This window comes from Epinephelus fuscoguttatus, linkage group LG2 (assembly GCF_011397635.1).
Source record: "Epinephelus fuscoguttatus linkage group LG2, E.fuscoguttatus.final_Chr_v1".
Taxonomy (NCBI): domain Eukaryota; kingdom Metazoa; phylum Chordata; class Actinopteri; order Perciformes; family Serranidae; genus Epinephelus; species Epinephelus fuscoguttatus.
Genome location: NC_064753.1, coordinates 182,443 through 202,676, shown reverse-complemented (window position 1 = coordinate 202,676; position 20,234 = coordinate 182,443). Strand labels below are relative to the sequence as shown.

The 20,234-nt window shown below is 39.3% G+C and overlaps 2 protein-coding genes across 5 annotated transcripts in view; one reads left to right on the top strand and one right to left on the bottom strand.

Annotated features, from left to right (window-relative positions):
- The window catches only part of stard5 (StAR-related lipid transfer (START) domain containing 5), a 79,357-nt gene extending 64,666 nt beyond the window's left edge, over positions 1–14,691 (top strand). Inside the window, exons 4-6 of the mRNA XM_049603515.1 lie at positions 564–681; positions 4,128–4,221; positions 4,366–14,691. Of these exons, the coding sequence (XP_049459472.1) occupies positions 564–681; positions 4,128–4,221; positions 4,366–4,516 (363 nt within the window). The 3' untranslated portion in view covers positions 4,517–14,691. The remainder of the gene's footprint in view (positions 1–563; positions 682–4,127; positions 4,222–4,365) is intronic.
- A 2,411-nt stretch (positions 14,692–17,102) lies between these two features.
- The window catches only part of il16 (interleukin 16), a 56,780-nt gene continuing 53,648 nt past the window's right edge, over positions 17,103–20,234 (bottom strand). For all 4 annotated transcript variants that reach the window (XM_049602913.1, XM_049602895.1, XM_049602905.1 and 1 more), the window contains one exon: positions 17,103–19,245. In XM_049602913.1, the coding sequence (XP_049458870.1) occupies positions 19,079–19,245 (167 nt within the window). In that variant the 3' untranslated portion in view covers positions 17,103–19,078. The remainder of the gene's footprint in view (positions 19,246–20,234) is intronic.

The following is a 20,234-nucleotide window of genomic DNA, read 5'->3' as shown; positions in this document are numbered from 1 at the left end:
CATGTGAAGCCTAAAATTTATGTTCACAACACAATTGGTGCTGCCGTGTGAGACCTAATATGTTGATCAATACATATTTGGTGCTCCGTGTGAAGCCCGAATTTAAATCCCTACATGTCTGTGAACCCTACACCACTATTAAGAAATTACCAATGCATATGGGAATTAACAACAAAGGTAACGCTTACGATGTATTATTGTAGCACCAGAACGTTTGGTAAAAAATAAATAAAAAATAGGTACACCTGTATTATGTGTTGCTGCACCTAAATGAAATAGTTGGGCGCACCAGTGCAACTTATGTAAAAAGTTCGTTTAGAGCCCTGTCAAAAAACTATATAGGCCTCACTTGTTTCTTCTTGTGTTTGCTTTGCCAGTCACCATTCTTAAACCTGAATTTGATCAATAAGGACAAATCCACACACACATTTTAAATGAATAACTTGCCTGGTGCAGCTTTAAATGCATACATGTAATACCCAAGGTGATATTCATTTTTGCTTTTGCTTTGTTTAACTCTTGTAGTCCTTGAGTACATGACCTTGTCTTCCATTCTTGCACAGGACATCTCTATCTGCCGAACAGTCACACCCTCAGCAGCTATGGGTATCATAGCTCCACGAGACTTTGTAGATGTTATTTTAGTTAAGCAATACGAAGATGGCACCATCTCATCAAATGGTGCGTAACAACTCATTCTTGTCTCCTACTTCATGTTCTTCTTTCTTTTGTACTTTCTAAGATTCACTGTGACACAGTAGGGCCTGGACTGTTCGTACTCTTTTCAGTGATTTGGATGTAAGATTGAACTATGCTGCAGCTGTGAACAGACTAAATAGATTAATTGTCACACATTAATGACAGATTTCCTTTTTTCCATGCTTGATTGGTTTGCTGCCCCACAACAAAAGATGAGTGCAGATTTGACTTCAGTCAAATAAGTCTGAAAAAAATTGGATCAAAGAGATTAATAGGAACTCAGAAATTTAATCTGCATTTCCGCTGCAGGAACCTGGTTAAAACTGTAGTCTCCCAGAAAATCCAAGCCCTAAGATACACAGTGATGTTTATAGGTTTTTAATGTATTGAGTTTTCAATGTAGTGAGTCCCATTTGAATGGGTCCCATGGATTCTTTTGACAAATTGTGGCATTAAACCCGTGTTTGATGTTCTGTGGTTATGATTGTGGTTATATTTGTGTTGATAATGTATCTGAAAATTAAACGAATAAAATGTGTCACATAGCTGTGAAATATGTCACTAGTGTGACGTACAACATATGTGCTGGTACTGCTTTATAAACAATAACAATGACATAACATGTCAATAACTATAATTTACCATCCCTTTTATATGGCGACTGATTTTGTCCTCTCCTGGGAGGGTAAGGAGCTGCTGGACCTCATTCTTTTCCAATTTACAGACATTTTCAGCTGCTGTTGTTCTTCTTTGAGTTAGCTAACTGCTGCAAGCTGCTTTTTAAATCTCCCGCAGTGAATTACACACATAACTTGTCATCAAAACATCAACACTGATTTGGTGCTGTCACTACCTCTGCTGCCAGATTAAAGGCAAGAAAACCCTCTCCCACGATTTCGCAATAGTACTTTTTATATAGAACAGCAAGGCAGCCTAACGATGCAACATTCCCACCCTGAAGATGCAGTATAAAAGGGGCTTGTCAGCATCTGTTGACATATACTTTCATTGTGACTTCTGCATTTGTTGTGGCTTCTGCATATGTTTTGTTGCTTTTGCATTTGTGTTTAATGCACTTGCATTTTTCAAATTTGCATTGCTTTTTGGATATGCAGTTCATTTGAACCACCTTGGCTACCATAGACATGGGCCTGTCAGATATATTTGTATCAGTGTATGTCTTTTCATATGAGAAGTCAGTCAGTCAATACCAAATTTGGTATACAGCCTTGTGGGAGAGAAATAGACATCTCTATTATCAATAGGTAAGATCGGTCAAAAACTATGGCCACCATCAATGAAAAACACATCACCAAGGGCAGGCTAAGCAAGAAATAGGCCACAACTGAAGTTGTCAATCAATCAATTTCAATCAATTTTATTTATAAAGCCCAATATCACAAATCACAATTTGCCTCACAGGGCTTTACAGCATACGACATCCCTCTGTCCTTAAGACCCTCACAGCGGATAAGGAAAAACTCCCCAAAAAAACCCCTTTAACGGGGGAAAAAAAACGGTAGAAACCTCAGGAAGAGCAACTGAGGAGGGATCCCTCTTCCAGGACGGACAGACGTGCAATAGATGTCGTACAGAACAGATCAACATGATAAATTAACAGTAATCCATATGACACAGGGAGAGAGAGAGAGAGAGAGAGAGAGAGAGAGAGCGAGAGAGAGATATGCAGGTAATGACAGTATCTTACAACAACATTAATGGAAGTAATAATATTATAGTTATAGTTCTGGTTACTGCGGTACAATATGTTGAAAGTATGTATTAATACCTGGCAGTATACATGTGTGACAATAATCATATGTGTATAATAACAGAAGAAGTATGACTAATGACTAATGATGGCAGCAGCAGCAGGAGGCATCTGGCGGGACCACGGCAGCAGCACAACCACACACGTCACGCTGTCCAGGCACCGCTGTGATATGAGTTAATCTGAGAGACAGTGGAGCACAAAGGCTCCGGAGAAGAAGCCGAGTTAGTGACATCCAGAATGGCCGGGTTAGCTAGATGCAGTAATAGGATACGAGAGAGAGAGAGAGAGAGAGAAGGAGAGAAGGGGCCCGGTGTATTATAGAGGGGTCCTCCGGCAGACTAGGCCTAAGTCAGCCTAACTAAGGGCTGGTACAGGACAAGCCTGAGCCAGCCCTAACTATAAGCTTTATCAAAGAGGAAAGTCTTAAGTCTAGTCTTAAATGTGGAGACGGTGTCTGCCTCCCGGACCGTAACAGGAAGATGATTCCACAGGAGAGGAGCCTGATAGCTAAAGGCTCTGGCTCCTGATCTACTTTTGGAGACTTTAGGGACCACGAGTAACCCTGCGTTCTCAGAGCGCAGTGTTCTGGTGGGATAATATGGCACTATGAGCTCTCTAAGATATGATGGAGCTTGACCATTTAGAGCTTTATAAGTTAACAGTAGGATTTTAAATTCAATTCTGGATTTTACAGGGAGCCAGTGCAGAGAAGCTAAAACAGGAGAGATATGATCGCGTTTCTTAGTTCCTGTTAGTACACGTGCTGCTGCATTCTGAATTAGCTGGAGAGTTTTTAAGGACTTTCTAGAGCTACCTGATAATAGAGAGTTACAATAATCCAGCCTTGAGGTAACAAAAGTGTGGACCAATTTTTCTGCATCTTTTCGGGTCAGGATAGGCCTAATTTTCGCAATATTACGCAGATGAAAAAATGCAGTCCGTGAGGTTTGCTTTAAATGAGAATTAAAAGACAAATCTTGATCAAATGTTACTCCGAGGTTTCTTACGGTAGTGGCAGGGGCCAGAGCAATGCCATCTAGAGAAACTATGTCATCAGATAAAGAGTCTCTGAGTTGTTTGGGGCCAAGAACAATAACTTCAGTTTTGTCTGAATTTAACATCAGGAAATTGGTGCTCATCCAAGTTTTTATGTCTTTAAGGCAATTATGGAGTTTAGTTAATTGATTGCTTTCTTCTGGCTTCACTGATAAATACAACTGAGTATCATCCGCATAACAATGGAAATTTATAGAGTGATTTCTAATGATGTTACCTAACGGAAGCATATATAGAGTAAACAGGATTGGTCCGAGCACAGAACCTTGCGGAACTTGTCATGAACTAATACAAATCATGATGTGTCTGTACAACTCTATATTTTAGTGACTGTGCTCACATGATTAAGAGCCAACGTTCAATTCAATCAATCAATTTTATTTATAAAGCCCAATATCACAAATCACAATTTGCCTCACAGGGCTTTACAGCATACGACATCCCTCTGTCCTTAAGACCCTCACAGCGGATAAGGAAAAACTCCCCAAAAAAAACCCTTTAACGGGGGAAAAAAACGTTGTACAGACAGAAATATAGCCCTTCGAATGATCAATATAATGTAGACAAATGTGCACGTTTTTTGTGTCATATCAAACAGCCACCAATGTGAGTCATCCTTGCTGTCCTCCCCAGTCTGGCTATGTGAGAGGATTCAACCATCCATGTGGTTGCATCTGTGTTCCCATCTCAGGGTGAGTATACTAAGACATAAACACACATTAAACAAGTACGGTGTGTGTTTGTAGAGGATATTCTGGCCAGGGTTCAAGTCCATCTTCATTGTAGTGCTTGCCTTTCTTTTTTGTATTGCATTTTCTCTTGTGTGTTTCTTCCAGAGAGCCCAACAAAACCCAGGTGTTGAGCTTCTTCCAAACAGACCTGGGCGGCTTCCTCCCTCGCTCTGTGGTTGACTCGTTCTTCCCTTCAAGCATGGCTGAGTTCTACAGCAATCTTGCTAACGCTGTTAAATCCCTCAAGCCCCTTTGACACCCAGAGTTAAGAAATCTACCTCAAGACCCAAGGCCTACTATTTGGTCAGGCTAATTGTTCATTCCACATTAGCAGTCCAAACTTAACAGCCATCAGCACACTGAGATCATTAAACTGTTGTGTATTTTAAATAGATCCAATCCACAGTTTATCTTTAATGTACTGTACATTTGTATTCCTGTGTTACTGTCAGAGGACTCCAGTAAATCTTTAGCAGTCAACCCCTTATTTAACAGCAGTTTACACATTAAGAATTCCCAAAATAAGAATGACGTCTTGCAGTTGACAAAACCTGCATTTCAAACTCCAGTTTCTGTACATCCATCTCTGGGATAAATTATTTTTTCTCCAACCTAAAGAATGAAAATAGATGTCAAATCTATATTTGTTCATGTGCTAAAAGTACACAACATTGTTACTTTTTGTCACTATGATGAAATTCATGTAAGCGCATACTTCAGTTTGTACAGTGCATGTTGCATGGACCCTTATTTACCCCATGCTGGTATCTGGTTGTTGTTCCTGAGTACACACTCATACCACGTGTGTGTGTGTGTGTGTGTGTGTGTGTGTGTGTGTGTGTGTGTGTGTTACCTGTAAACCATGAATATATTTCATATAATATAATCTTTCAAGAGACAGTTGCGATGTATTTTAGAATCATTTCTCTTCCCTCATTCAAAATACTTATACTTATTTTACTTAAGTAACATTTGATATGCAGGGCTTTCGCTTGTAATGGTGTATTTGGTAGTGTATTAGTACATTTACTTAAGTAAAGGATTGGAATACTTCCTCCACCACTGCCTTTGTGAGTCAGATTCAGGTCCAAAGTGTCCTATGTAAACACCAGTCTCACTTCCTGAAATAGGTTCTACTCGAAGTACGAGCTTCTAATAAAATGTGCAAGAAAGAAATACGGGAATAGAAATGTACTTGTCAAATGTGGAGTGCAATTGTATGTAATCAGAGAATTTCCTGTTATCCAGATTCAGGCAGTCTTTAAATCTTACTTAACACTTTAAGACACATGTAATACCTGGGCAGAAGTCCATCCACACTGACCATTGATTTTATTTTTATCATGTTGTCTTGTTTTCTTACAATGTAAAGACTAATTTTAAGGTTAGACAGACAGAGTGAACAGCCTTACTCCTCTGTACCTGCACACTAAAATCAAAGCTCACAGCACTTGGAAGAAAAAAACTTAAAAAGAAAAGAAAATCATGTATTAAGTAACTTAATTTAAAAGTTGCTTTTTACTTACATAGATATTGTATTACTAAATTATTAATAAATTATACAACTTATTCCACAGCTGCCGGAATTGTTACAAATCATAATGTAATATCTGTGCATAATGTAATAATTTAAATGTAATAAAAGCTTATAATGTAATAATCAGCACATAATGTGAGAAAACCATGAGCGTAAGATGTAACCAGAGTTTTGTGCATATTGTATTAAGTTATTACATTATTACATTTTAAACTAAGCAAAAGTTGCAAAAGTTAGTGCATGGTGTAATACTTAAAAAAAGAGAATACTCTCCTTGTCTCAAAGCATAGGAACCCTTCTAGTTGTACATGCTATGAGTGGAGTCTTTAACTGGACTTTGTTTAGTCTGGATGATATTTTTATTAGATAATGTCTGACAAAATTCAGATGATTCTAAGCATGTGAAATGACTGATCCCTACAAAGTATTCCAGTTACTTTAAATGTTAGCTTGTCCAAGCAGCAAACCACATTACAGTAGGTAACAGTCTACAAAACCGTGTTTCTCACTTTGACCACCAGATGGCTTTTATCAGTGCTTTCATGCTGTTCTTGAGATTGAAATATGGTTTATCCTACTAGCCAGCTGGTAAAGATAAACTAGATAAAAGATTGTATTTCTGTCAGAAAGGCTACCATATTCATCACTGTTAGTTAATAATAACAACAACTATATTTCTGTCAGAAAGGCTAACACATTATCACTGGCAGTTAAAAATACCATTATTTCTTTCAGAAAGGCTAACACATTTATCACGGGCAGTTAATAATATCAGGTATGTTTCTGTAAGAAAGGCTAACACATTTATCACTGGCAGTTGATAATATCAAGTATTTTTCTGTCAGAAAGACTATTCAATTTCAATTCAATTTTATTTATAAAGCCCAGTATCACAAATCACAATTTGTCTCAGAGGGCTTTACAGCATACGACATCCCTCTGACCTTTGGACCCTCACAGCGGATAAGGAAAAACTCCCCCCCAAAAAAAACCTTTAACGGGGGAAAAAATGGTAGAAACCTCAGGAAGAGCAACTGAGAAGGGATCCCTCTTCCAGGACGGACAGACGTGTAATAGATGTCATATAGAACAGATCAACATAATACATTTGCAGTATTCCTTATGTCAAAATGAGACATAAGCCCTTTTTAAATAGGAATTGTACAAATTTGCAGGAAAACCCAATCAGTCTTTTTTCAGCATTGACAGTATAAAAACAGAATCGCGGACTGCGGCAAAATGACGCCTACCTACTTTTGTTTATACAGAATGCGCCTTTTTCGGGGCAATGGGGGGCTTGAGCAAGTCACAAAACGTGTAGCTCAGTGTGTGACGTAAACAGTGATGTGGGAGGGAAGCCGCGGCTGGTCAGTCCTTCGGCGATTCTCTCGTAAGTCAGCCCGTTCTTCACCATCCCTGTCATCTGATGGTTAATGGCCTCTTCGTTTGCAAGGAACGCTCAGGTTGCTGGCAAAACGGCCCAACATTCGCGGAAAATCTGGCAGTGTAAAAGGGACTATAAAGAGAGACAGAGAGGGATGCAGGACAGATAGTAGACTGTTAGTAGACAGTAGCTTACAGCAACATTAATTTAAGTAATAATATTATAATAATAATTGCTGCTATTGTGGTACAATATGTTGTAAGTATATATTAATATATGATAATATATGTATGTGACAATAATAATCATATGTGTATAATAACAGTTGAAGTATGACTAATAATAACAGCAGCAGTAGGCAGCATCAGGCAGGACCACGGCAGCAGCACAACCACATCACACAATCCAGGCACAGCTGCGACATGAGTTAACCTGCCAGACAGTGGAGAAGAAGCCGAGTTAGTGACATGCAGTAGAGCCCAGTTAGCGAGATGCAGTAACAGGACATGAATGTTAGCAAAGGAGAGAGAGAGAGAGAGAAGGTGCTCGATGTATTATGGGAGGCAGACAAGGCCTATGTCAGCCTAACTAGGGGCTGGTCCAAGACAAGCCTGAGCCAGCCCTAACTATAAGCTATATCAAAAAGGAAAGTCTTAAGTCTAGCCTTAAATGTGGAGACGGTGTCTGCCTCCCGGGTCCGAAACAGGAAGATGATTCCACAGAAGAGGTGCTTGATAGCCGAAGGCTCTGGCTCCTGTCCTACTTTTGGAGACTTTAGGAACCACAAGTAACCCTGCATTCTCAGAGCGCAGTGTTCTGGTGGGATAATATGGCACTATGAGCTCCCTAAGATATGATGGAGCCTGACCATTTAGAGCTTTGTAAGTTAGGAGAAGGATTTTAAATTGAATCTGGATTTTACAGGGAGCCAGTGCAGAGAAGCTAAAACAGGAGAAATGTAATCTTGTTTCTTAGTTCCTACTCAGTCAGTACACGTGCCTCCGTGTTCTGGATTAGCTGGAGAGTTTTCAAAGATGTCACATTTATTACTTACAATTGATAATATCAAGTATAGTTCTGTCGGAACGGCTGACACATTCCTTACTGGGAAAACATTATTATTATTGATTAAACATTTACCAGTTTTTAGGCTCTCATATTTCTTATCAACTGTACTAATTCTATATGTTGCATTGTGATTTACTGTCCACTCAAATGAAGGACTTCTTGATCATATTGAATCAAAAAATTAAGGATGCATGTAATGCTTTTTTTTGAATATCTCATCTATACAAACAAGCACAATTTTAGGTTTCCTTTTAAAACCACTGACTACCTTTTAAATAATTCAGCCAGTAAGACTTCACCTTTGGTGAATGATTGTAAAGGTAATCCTCCTTGAAAAAATCAGTGGTATAAGACTGACTGTAGTGTCCCCCACAGCCCTCATAGTGAGCCACACCTCTCCTGTACCACTTTAACAATTGACCAACTTTGATACTGTTTACTGTACTCATTTTTCCATGTGCTACCTGAAATTGTCCCTCCCAGATTACTAAACGATGCCATTTAAGTTATCGGACCATCAATGCTTGCTGTTGTGAACCAACCAAACAACCATTATTCCTTCAAAGTGGCCACAGTTCAGCCCCTTCTAAAGAAACTGCACCTTGATCCTTGCACACCAACGAACCGTACATCTATTTCTAAGCTTTCTTTTACAGCAAACATTTGTGATAAAATAATATGCAAGCAACTTCTGCAACTTAATAGCCCCTTTTACACTGCCAGATTTTCGGCGAATGTTGGGCCATTTTGCCAGCAAGCTGCGAGCGTTTAGACACACAGAGTCAGATTGGCAAGTTGATCCCTCTAACCCTAACCCAAAAGTAGGCAGGCAGCATTTTGCTGCACTCCCCGATTTTGTTTTTATGCTGCCAATGCTGAAAGAAGACTGACTGGGCTTTCCTGCAGATTTGCACAATTCCTATTTAAAAAGGGCTAATGAAAAAATGACATACTTGATGAATACCAGTCAGACTTTTAACAAAAAAACAGCTCTGCTGAGGGCCACAAACCTTTGTGCGGCCTTTGACTCAATTGATCACACAATTCTGACTGATTTGCTAAAAAATGGGTTAGATATCTGGTGTAGCACTAAAATTGTTGTGTTCTTTTTTATCCAACCAGAAGTTTTTTGTGTCCACCAGTGACAAAGATGACAACCACCTGCCTGGACTGCTCAAATGCTATTTATTTGTATTTGTACTAACTGTTACAGTTAGTCCAAAACTCTGCAGCAAGACTTCACACGAACCCGCAAAATTCAGTAGGGTTCTACTCCTTAAGGGCAATAAATGCATTAGCCTCTCTGACAGAAATACAGTTTATATACCAGTGATAAATGCAATAGCCTTTCTGAAAAAGTATTATTATTACCTAATATTATTCACTTTTCTCAACACAAAAAAACGTGGTTTATCATACTAGTCGCCAGTGATAAAATATGGCATATTGCCTGGATCGGCTAACATTTAAAGTAACTGGAGTAATTATGTATACAGCAATTATATCACATGATAAGAATCATCCAAATTAAATTCAGCATCATCTCTGTGAAGGTTCCTCTTTTTGTCCTGGCCACTGGATATCTTAAAGTGCTTAGTTTTTCATACTGTAAATGTAATTAACGTGGCTACTGTGACATCATCCATTGGTTCGTGGATTCCAGTTTTGAAGCGTTGAGTTCTGCATTTCTGCCATTACCATCGTGTTTTGTTTTTTTTTTGTTTCTGGGAGGCAGAAGTGACCATATTTGGGCGACGCGCTGGCGCTGTGGAGGAATGAGGGTTGGATTCGACTGAGAAGCTGAGCTCACTATCATCAGACAGCCTGTCACTTATTGCAGCCCGCTCTTAATTATGTGTAACTTTAAGCCTTTATAAAAATGTGAACAGGGGAGTTATATAAAATTTCACCTCCTGTACAGTTGTCATGAATATTGAAATTAGCTATAGAGACCAGTACTGCTTTTTGTACCAGACTGTAAACATGGTTATTTCTGCTGTAAAGCTGGACATTTTAACATGGAGGTCTCTGAGGATTGACTGGTTTCTGGAGCCAGCCTCAAGTAGCCATTAGAGCAGGGGTCTGCAACCTTTGCCATTAAAAGAGCCATTTTTGACCAAGAATAATTTGAAAAAATCTGTGTGGAACCGCAAAACATGTTTGAGCCTTATAATCAAGGTAAATAGCCTATTAAGTCTAAATTAGCATATACTTATGGTCTAAATAAGCATTTGTTAATATGTTTTACCACAAGATGGACACTGTGCAGGGCACTATTTATGATTATTTGGTACTTAAATTTTGCAGAGCTGGCAGTGAGAGCAAACAAATCTGTCCACGCACTACTACATTCTCTATTTTATTCAATTTACTTTTTTGGATTTGGCATCCATAGCTAACCAGCCACTGCTATCGAGCTTCAGCAACATTTGGATTCATAGAATGAATTTCCATAGAATTCTTTTCTCAACGGCTCAAGGAGCCACTGGACAGGGGCTAAAGAGCCACAGGTTGCCTACCCCTGCATTAGAGTAACTGCAGTTTTTGGCACTTCTCTGCTGGCTTCACTTTTTCAGCCCCAGAGGTTGCTGCTTGGAATTCTGTCACACATCCAAGAGGCTTTGTCAGTTTGAAACTATTGAAAATGTTCTCCAGACGAACGAGACAAAGTCCAGTTGAGCAGGTTTTCCGGTAATCAGAGGATCACTAGTGGCGTTCCCACTTTATCCAGAGCCTTCATGTGTAAGACAAGCCATAAAGGGTGACATGTTTTAGCTAGTCTTTTGTTAGGAATCTCAAGATTCCTTTAAACATGTTCGGGCCCTTTACCTGTAACATTTTGTACCTCATGATGTAGCCAGTAATCTGAATGAAAGACCTCTTAATTACATTTCAACATTTCAGAGAAAACTACATCAACATCTAAGTCATGTGTTTGTGAGGTATGTTGAAATGGAGCCAGCAGGGTATTTTATGCAAAATCATCTCTGTGTACATGCAGGTAGCTGCTACAGCAGAAGAAACATACGGTTACAGGAGGAATACATAGTCAGTGGAAACCAGGAAAGCACATATGTGCAGCATTCACAGTAAATCAACCATAAATCACATTTTTGTGTTCTAGACTCAATCTCTACCAGGTATTAACATGTGATCTGTATCTGAGTATGTTGAGATAAAGACAACTGATGACTGACCTCTGCATTTACATCCACTGTTAATCCATTTTGCCTGCACTGGGATCAGATCTCAGTATTCCTTTTGGAGGAATTGGCAGACTTCTCAACAAACAAAGTACAATATATCTCAGGTTAGAGTTGCTACAATTGATAGTTTTACAATTATGTATCAAATGACAAAGTAACAGTGTAATACCATAAAAGGGGCCGGTCGCCCTGATTAAACTACTAATCAATGGAACCTGCAGCTTTCTTTGGTTTTATGGAGCTTTATGGCTCTCTTACACTACCTGCTCAGCACCATGTGACAGACACAGCTGAGAGCCAGCTGTTGAACTTACTGGAGCATTTAGCAGCTAAAGGGACAGTTTTCTACCTCAGGAGCTGGTAGAGATTAAAACAGAGTTAAAAGAGTATGAATATTAAATCCACCAGGTGTCCAGAAACACAACTGCAGGATGTGTATATAAGCAACTGGTATCTAACACATTCAGAATGCCAACTCAAAGGGATGCTAATATGTAATTATATTTACAACTTGTTTCTGCTGCCCCCAGTGGCTCAAACATGTTATTGCAGGTTTGAGGAAAGGGATGAATGATTCTCTCAAGGGACAGTTAGAATGTGCAAATGGACACACTGAGACAGCTGAAGACATCTACAGGCTACTTTTCAGTCACTGAGCTAATTAGGCAAAAATTGTTTACACTGTAAAGGCCCTGACACACCAAGCTATCAGTCCGCCATCAGTGTGTGTCCATGGCCCATGGTGTGTCCTGCACCACTGGCCCTTGTTGGCGCTAGTCAGCTTTTTTTCCGCCAATTATGCATGTTGAATCAGCATCAGCGAAAGCAGAACCCATCGGTGAATGAAATCACTCTGATTGTCCGTTCAGCTCAGCACAAGAGAAGAGAAGAAGGAATTGAGGAGAGAAACAAAAAGCTAAAGTCAAGAGGGAGTGAGACCAAGACACCTTGTTTGAGCTCTTTAGTAGAAAGGTTTCCTGATGGTTTGTGTTACTGTTCACTGGTGCACAGTAAAAATGCTCTGTTCTTTCAACTGTTCTGGATTGTGTTGTCAATATGCTAACTGGCTAACTAGCATTAAGACGGTCTTCCGATTTCCCGTTTTGAATGATGATTACAGACTACCACCTTCTGCTTGTGTTGAGAGTTATTTCCCTTCGCACAGGCATGAATGTGCTCGTTGGCTGTCAGTTGAAGGTGCTTTTGTCGCCACTAGTTCTCTATAGTCGGTTTGGTGTGTCTGGGCCTTAAGAATGTAATCTGAGCCAGTAGGGAAGCCTGATAACACAAATGCTACATCAACTATCCTTGTCAATTTCGTGACCCTTAAGTCTCCTGAAGCGATGCTGCTGTAGTTAGAAAGAGGGCTTGTCTGTACCTTTTTGACAATCATCTTTAGTTAGGGCATGATTCCTATCAATATGGCCGAACTGTGCAGATGTCATTTTTACACATCGCTGAAACACTTCCAGATGTGGTCTGGCAGCCCCAACTGCTTTCCGCTTGCATTGCAATTTCCATGCATTTGTATGCAACAACTTTTTTCCCCCTCATCTGAATATGATATTCAGATACAGATAACATGATAATACTAAATTAGTTAATACTAAATGAAAATGGAATCTTTAGGAACACCAACTCTCTCTGAACTGCCACCAAAAACTTGTGACTCACCAGCAGCTTATCATCACATTCTACTTGTTTTTAATTTTATTTTATCTGAAAGTCCTCTGACAACAGGAAACACAACTTTTTATCATTTGGAAAATATATTTTAATTGAAAATTGGCTGAGTCAAATCATTTTTTCTTTGTAAAAGGTGAAAATGGAAACCGTGAACAATAAACATGCTTCAGATTCAGTGCAACAGCATGTCATTCAGGATTGATTCATCTGGCCAAAGAGCATGTAAACTACAGCAGAACCAGTGATCATGCAATCCCTTTAAGAATTAAAGTCTTGACACACCAAGCCGACAGTCAGCTATTGATCAGTGTCAGTCCGTTGGTGAGCACCCATGGCCCTCATCTGCTTTCTTTTGGGTGATTCAGTATGTTTAATCAGTGTTAGCGAGAGTGGAGCCTGTCTGTGAATGAAATCCCTCTGTTTGTCAGTTCAGTTCAGCGCAGGAGAAGAGAAACAGCGGTGAGGAAAGTAAACAAAGAGCTAAAGTTCAGAGGGAGTGAGACCAAAACAAACTTGTTCCAAAAGGTCATATTATTTTTTTCTTAAGCCACTGAGCTCTTTAAGCAGAAAGGTTCCCTGGTGGTTTGTGTTATTGTTCGCTGCCGCACAGTAAATATGATCTATTCTTTCAACATTTTGTTGTCACTAGTCGGTTTGGTGTGTCTGGGCCTTTAGACTGTAACTGTAATGGCACTAGTTCTCTGAAGTCAGTTTGGTGTGTCTGGGCCTTTAGACTGTAACTGTGATGGACTATTTGACCACTAATGGGATCAAATACCCAGTCAGTTTTGTGTTCTGTGATTTAAATTCAGATCCAAAGTCTCCTTCTGGGCACTGTTTTGGCAACTGGTAGTCCAACATTCTGTTAAGACATTTCTTTTCTCTGTTGTAAATTATCACAAGTTGTCTTGAGTGCACACCATCTCACAACATGATTTTGCCAAGAAGGACATGCTGCTGGATCAACATCCCACACTGTATTCCTGGACCAACATTGCAATCAACCAGTCACAGCCTTCGGACATCATCAGTATGTTTAAATTTGAACAGTTGAACAAAATCCAAACAAAACATTACTGCAAGCTTAATGAGTTTGCTTGCTAATCAGGTAGTCTTTGCAAATGACTAAACTTGCCAATAGACTAGAATATTGTTCACTACATTAAGAGTAGTTGCAGAGACCTGTAATGGACATATTTTCCCTCTTTTTCCATAGCACCTTCAAATTTTTTATTTTTTTTTTCCTTTTGCAAAATTGCAGTGCTAGTGTGATCCAGGACCATCAGCATCATCTTCTGTGTATTTTGTTTAGGTTGATCTAGGGCCATCATCATCAGAATTAGAATCAGAGTCAGAAATACTTTATTGATCCCCGAGGGGAAATTATTTGTGTTACAGGTGCTCCTTGCAAGAGTGGAAAGATAAGTGAAAATATAAGAAATTTAACAAGAGTATTTACAAATATATAGTTCAAATAAACAGGATTATTAACAAAAAATAAAGTGTATATATACAGTACAGGCCAAAAGTTTGGACACACCTTCTCATTCAATGCGTTTTCTTTATTTTCATGACTATTTACATTGTAGATTCTCACTGAAGGCATCAAAACTATGAATGAACACATGTGGAGTTATGTACTTAACAAAAAAAGGTGAAATAACTGAAAACATGTTTTATATTCTAGTTTCTTCAAAATAGCCACCCTTTGCTCTGATTACTGCTTTGCACACTCTTGGCATTCTCTCGATGAGCTTCAAGAGGTAGTCACCTGAAATGGTTTTCCAACAGTCTTGAAGGAATTCCCAGAGGTGTTTAGCACTTGTTGGCCCCTTTGCCTTCACTCTGCGGTCCAGCTCACCCCAAACCACCTCGACTGGGTTCAGGTCCGGTGACTGTGGAGGCCAGGTCATCTGCCGCAGCACTCCATCACTCTCCTTCTTGGTCAAATAGCCCTTACACAGCCTGGAGGTGTGTTTGGGGTCATTGTCCTGTTGAAAAATAAATGATCGTCCAACTAAACGCAAAACGGATGGGATGGCATGTCGCTGCAGGATGCTGTGTTAGCCATGCTGGTTCAGTGTGCCTTCAATTTTGAATAAATCCCCAACAGTGTCACCAGCAAAACACCCCCACACCATCACACCTCCTCCTCCATGCTTCACAGTGGGAACCAGGCATGTGGAATCCATCCGTTCACCTTTTCTGCGTCTCACAAAGACACGGCGGTTTGAACCAAAGATCTCAAATTTGGACTCATCAGACCAAAGCACAGATTTCCACTGGTCTAATGTCCATTCCTTGTGTTTCTTGGCCCAAACAAATCTCTTCTGCTTGTTGCCTCTCCTTAGCAGTGGTTTCCTAGCAGCTATTTGACCATGAAGGCCTGATTCGCGCAGTCTCCTCTTAACAGTTGTTCTAGAGATGGGTCTGCTGCTAGAACTCTGTGTGGCATTCATCTGGTCTCTGATCTGAGCTGCTGTTAACTTGCGATTTCTGAGGCTGGTGACTCGGATGAACTTATCCTCAGAAGCAGAGGTGACTCTTGGTCTTCCTTTCCTGGGTCAGTCCTTATGTGTGCCAGTTTCGTTGTAGCGCTTGATGGTTTTTGCGACTCCACTTGGGGACACATTTAAAGTTTTTGCAATTTTCCGGACTGACTGACCTTCATTTCTTAAAGTAATGATGGCCACTCGTTTTTCTTTAGTTAGCTTATTGGTTCTTGCCATAATATGAATTTTAACAGTTGTCCAATAGGGCTGTCGGCTGTGTATTAACCTGACTTCTGCACAACACAACTGATGGTCCCAACCCCATTGATAAAGCAAGAAATTCCACTAATTAACCCTGATAAGGCACACTTCTGAAGTGGAAACCATTTCAGGTGACTACCTCTTGAAGCTCATCGAGAGAATGCCAAGAGTGTGCAAAGCAGTAATCAGAGCAAAGGGTGGCTATTTTGAAGAAACTAGAATATAAAACATGTTTTCAGTTATTTCACCTTTTTTTGTTAAGTACATAACTCCACATGTGTTCATTCATAGTTTTGATGCCTTCAGTGAGAATCTACAATGTAAATAGTCATGAAAATAAAGAAAACGCATTGAATGAGAAGGTGTGTCCAAACTTTTGGCCTGTACTGTATATATATATATATATATATATATATATATATATATATATATATATATATATATATATATATATATACTTTATTTTGTTAATAATCCTGTTTATTTGAACTATATATTTTTCCCAGGACCTCTCCGTATTAAAATACATTCATCCCTACCCCATTCTGATCTTGCAGTACCCGCTGCTGGGCATTTGACTTATACATATATATATATGAAAATACACAGAATATATACAGTCAAGGTGAAATGGGATTATCATCACGTTGACCCTGGATTGTTTGTCCATGTTGATCCAGGACCATCATGGCTTTGTGTTCATGTTGACATACACAAATTATCCATAATCAGTGTGGTGATGATGGTCCCGAATAAGCACTGCAATCTTGAAGATAAATTAATAGATAGATAAATAGTAAGGGTTTTAAGAAGCTCTAAAAAGGGAAGGAAATGTGCTAATCACAGGTATTTTCATGGAAAAATTATATTATCAATACTCTTTGTTGATGAACCTACTCAGCAGAAAACTAGCTATTATTGTAGCCTATTGGCAAACTTACTTGTTAGCATAGCCTACCTCTTCTAGCTCTGAAGAGGCACAAAGGAATTTTGAAAGAAGTAAACACTGATGATGTCAGAGGGCTGTGATTGGTTGATTGCGATGTTAGTCCAGGAATGCAAAGTGGGATGTTGATCCAGGAAGATGCCCTACTTGGCAAAATCACGCCGTCTTCCATGATTTATTGACTGGTATAACAAAATAAATGTAAAATAATACATGTAAGATGGTTATGGTTATTTACTCCTCTTTCTGACAGCAACTGCGCTAATCTTAACCATTTTACATGAGTTGTCAAGACTAAACCCATGAAACTGCACCCAGTTAATTTTTGTATTTCACCAGCATTAAAATTATTAATACAAACACCTTGTTGTTTCTCTGTGTTTCTCACACAATTAAACACACACACACACACACAGGCTCAGGTTTCAGCAGTTTTATGCAAGTTATTTAAAATTTCCACAGCAGATATAAATGACTCTATAAGCATCTGTTCTGTAAATTGATATATCTTTTTTAACATATTGTAATAAAAAAAAAAACATTGTTTTGTGGTTGCATACAAATGCTTTCTATGGTATTATATTTGTGTCCTAATCCTGAGTGCACAGTGGGATATTTTGAGATTTAACATATGTAAATTATGTTTTGTAGGCATAGTATTATCATAGACAGACAGTTTTAATTTAAGCACAGAAATCTGTCCTGTGCTTAATGAAATTTAAAAGTGTTAAAAGGGCACATTTACCTCAAATTTCCTGCTCACAATCAGTGTTCATGTTTGTTAATAAATATGCAAATAGATTAAACTTTTACAAAATACTTTTGGTGCTCAAGATGTCCCATTGCATGCTCAGAAACACATACAACTTCATAACATTTCAGTTTGGTTCAACTCTGATATATTCTTCACTCCTATAACGTGTCTGCATATTCATTTTTTTCATACCATTTTAGATTAAACCTACAGGAGCATTAAAAACAATGCCTAATGAACGTCTGTGAATCAAAGACACTGTGTTAATCAAACCAGTATGATAGCATCACGGATTTTTTAGTGGGCAGTTGTATTGTTCCATACAAGGTTTAGCTCTTATTTTCCCTGATCTACTGTAGTTCTTCCTTTCTCCTTCAGATTTGTGCAAATGTCAAAACTAAATCAGACTGAGCCATTTTATAGACTTAAGGACTGATTAGTAAAGCACTGTTGTAGCATTAGCTAAAATCAGTTGTCAGCTTACCACTGTCACTATTGCTGTGTTGAACAGAGAAGCAGTAGACAAAGATACACAGCATCTTTTATTATTGAAAGAGAACACACTTTCTTCATGGCTCCATGAGTGAGAAGCTTTCGCTGCTGCCATTGTTTGTATGTCTGTTACATCACTTGCCTGAAGCTGTGCCTGCGCAAGAAGTCGGCAGCACTTAATAAGCAGGATAGGATGTATGCTGTTGGGAGGGTTGCTTTTATTTATTTTTGATATTTTTATCTTTTATTTTTTATTTTTTCCATTACAAAGTTTTCAAAGCGAGCAACAGAAATAAACACAAACAGGCCATCTAACAAAATTTCAGCTCAAAACGGCAGCACTGGACAGACTTTACCTGTATTCAGAATACCACAAATTTAAACTGTAATGGAATAAAATTATCCATATTTTGTATTTTAAATATGTTACACTGCAACTTGTATTCCATTACCCCCAACCCTGACATGCAACAGTGTCCAAGTTTCCTTCAGAGTACTTCAACTAGTATATTCAGGTTTCTCATAACTGGATGAGGGCTTATTCAGGTTTCTGAAATCGGGATATGGTGTTTACATACTCACATAACACATAAAGTGAATACTACAAAAACCTGATCATAAACGGGTTATTTATGTCCATGCAAATGCACCTTAGTGAGACTATTTTCTTTTTAAGGTAAAACACTAATAGTGAGGTCAGCTTTGTAACTAATTTGTAAAATTAGGTAGTTAAAACCCCCTGAAACCCTTGCATGGGTTTCAGGGGGTTTGGGTTAACCTGACCCTATAATAACTTTCATATCTGATCAGTAATGTGATAGAAAAATAATAGAAATTTATTCATAAGTTGTCCTGTGAACCACCATGTTAAAGGTGGAACACCTTGACTGGCTGACACCTGATTTTAATTAAAGGCTAACATCTGTGTGCCTTAAGAGCCTTACTTTGTTTCCTTTGGCCTCCTCGCAAGCAGCTCCCAACAGCTGTGTTTGTCATTCTACCACCTTCTGCCTCCTCCTGATGACTGCTGTGATGGGTCCTGTAGGTAAAGCCTTGATTATGTTCCAGGCCTCAAAGCGAGTCATGTCCTGCAGACTAATCCCCTGGACCTGCAGCAGTTCATCTCCATGCTGCAGACCTCTCTGCTCTGCTGCTCCACCTGAAACACACACAAAAACACAGGCCAAGACTGTTTGGGCTGGGTATCTCTTGTAATATTAACAACAACTGCTAATCTGGGTTTCAGTATGGACAGGGATCTAATCTTTTAGGGCCCTGAGCACTGAACAGTACAAGGACCCTATTGTAATGCAAGGAATTATTTTTTGTAGGGCCTGAGCACCGGCTGCAATCACAAAGGTGCTCTTGAAACCCTCATTCACCAACCACTCTCATTTATATCCACTCCCGAGATTTCTGAATAGACCTATAAAAGGTCGGCAGTCTTGGACAGAGGAAAGAGAGGATCACCTCATCAGTTTGTTTTGAGGAACAGCCATGTCTGTATGAGACAAGCTTTGAATTTATTTTAGTCAAGCCCCAACCTCTGGTGGAGATGAATGAGGCCAATGCGGAAGTGCCAAAAACTGCAGTTCACTGACTGTCCACTTGAGGTTGGCTCCGGAAGTGAGTCAATTCCCATAGACCCCCATGTTAAAATGCCCAACTTTAGAGCAGAAATAAACATCTTTACAGCCTGGTACAAAAAAAATGGTTTTGGTCTCTATAGTTAATTTCCCCTTTCATGACAACTGTGGGGGGGGTGAATTTTTTTCTAACTCTTCCGTTTATTAAGGTTTGAAATTGCGCATAATTAAGGGCGTGGTCACTTTGAGTGACAGGTGGCACCATCACAGGTAGCTAACTAGCATGCTAACTAGCCGCTGGCTCTGCTGTGTGGAGCTGAGCTCAGACTCAGCCGTCTGCTTAGCGTCGTCTCAGCCAATTCGTGCCCATGTTCAAGGCATTGAACCTGTCCTCTCAGCCGTGTTTGTGCCTTTTGGATATTTTTTCAGGCAAATATTGGAGTAATATGGCTTGCTGTTCGATTAATTATACCAACAGACCGTCCAAGATGGCTGTGCTCCAGGTTTTTCGGTAAGTGAAAATTGGAAATTCTAGTATTATTTTATTTATGTTTATATTTTA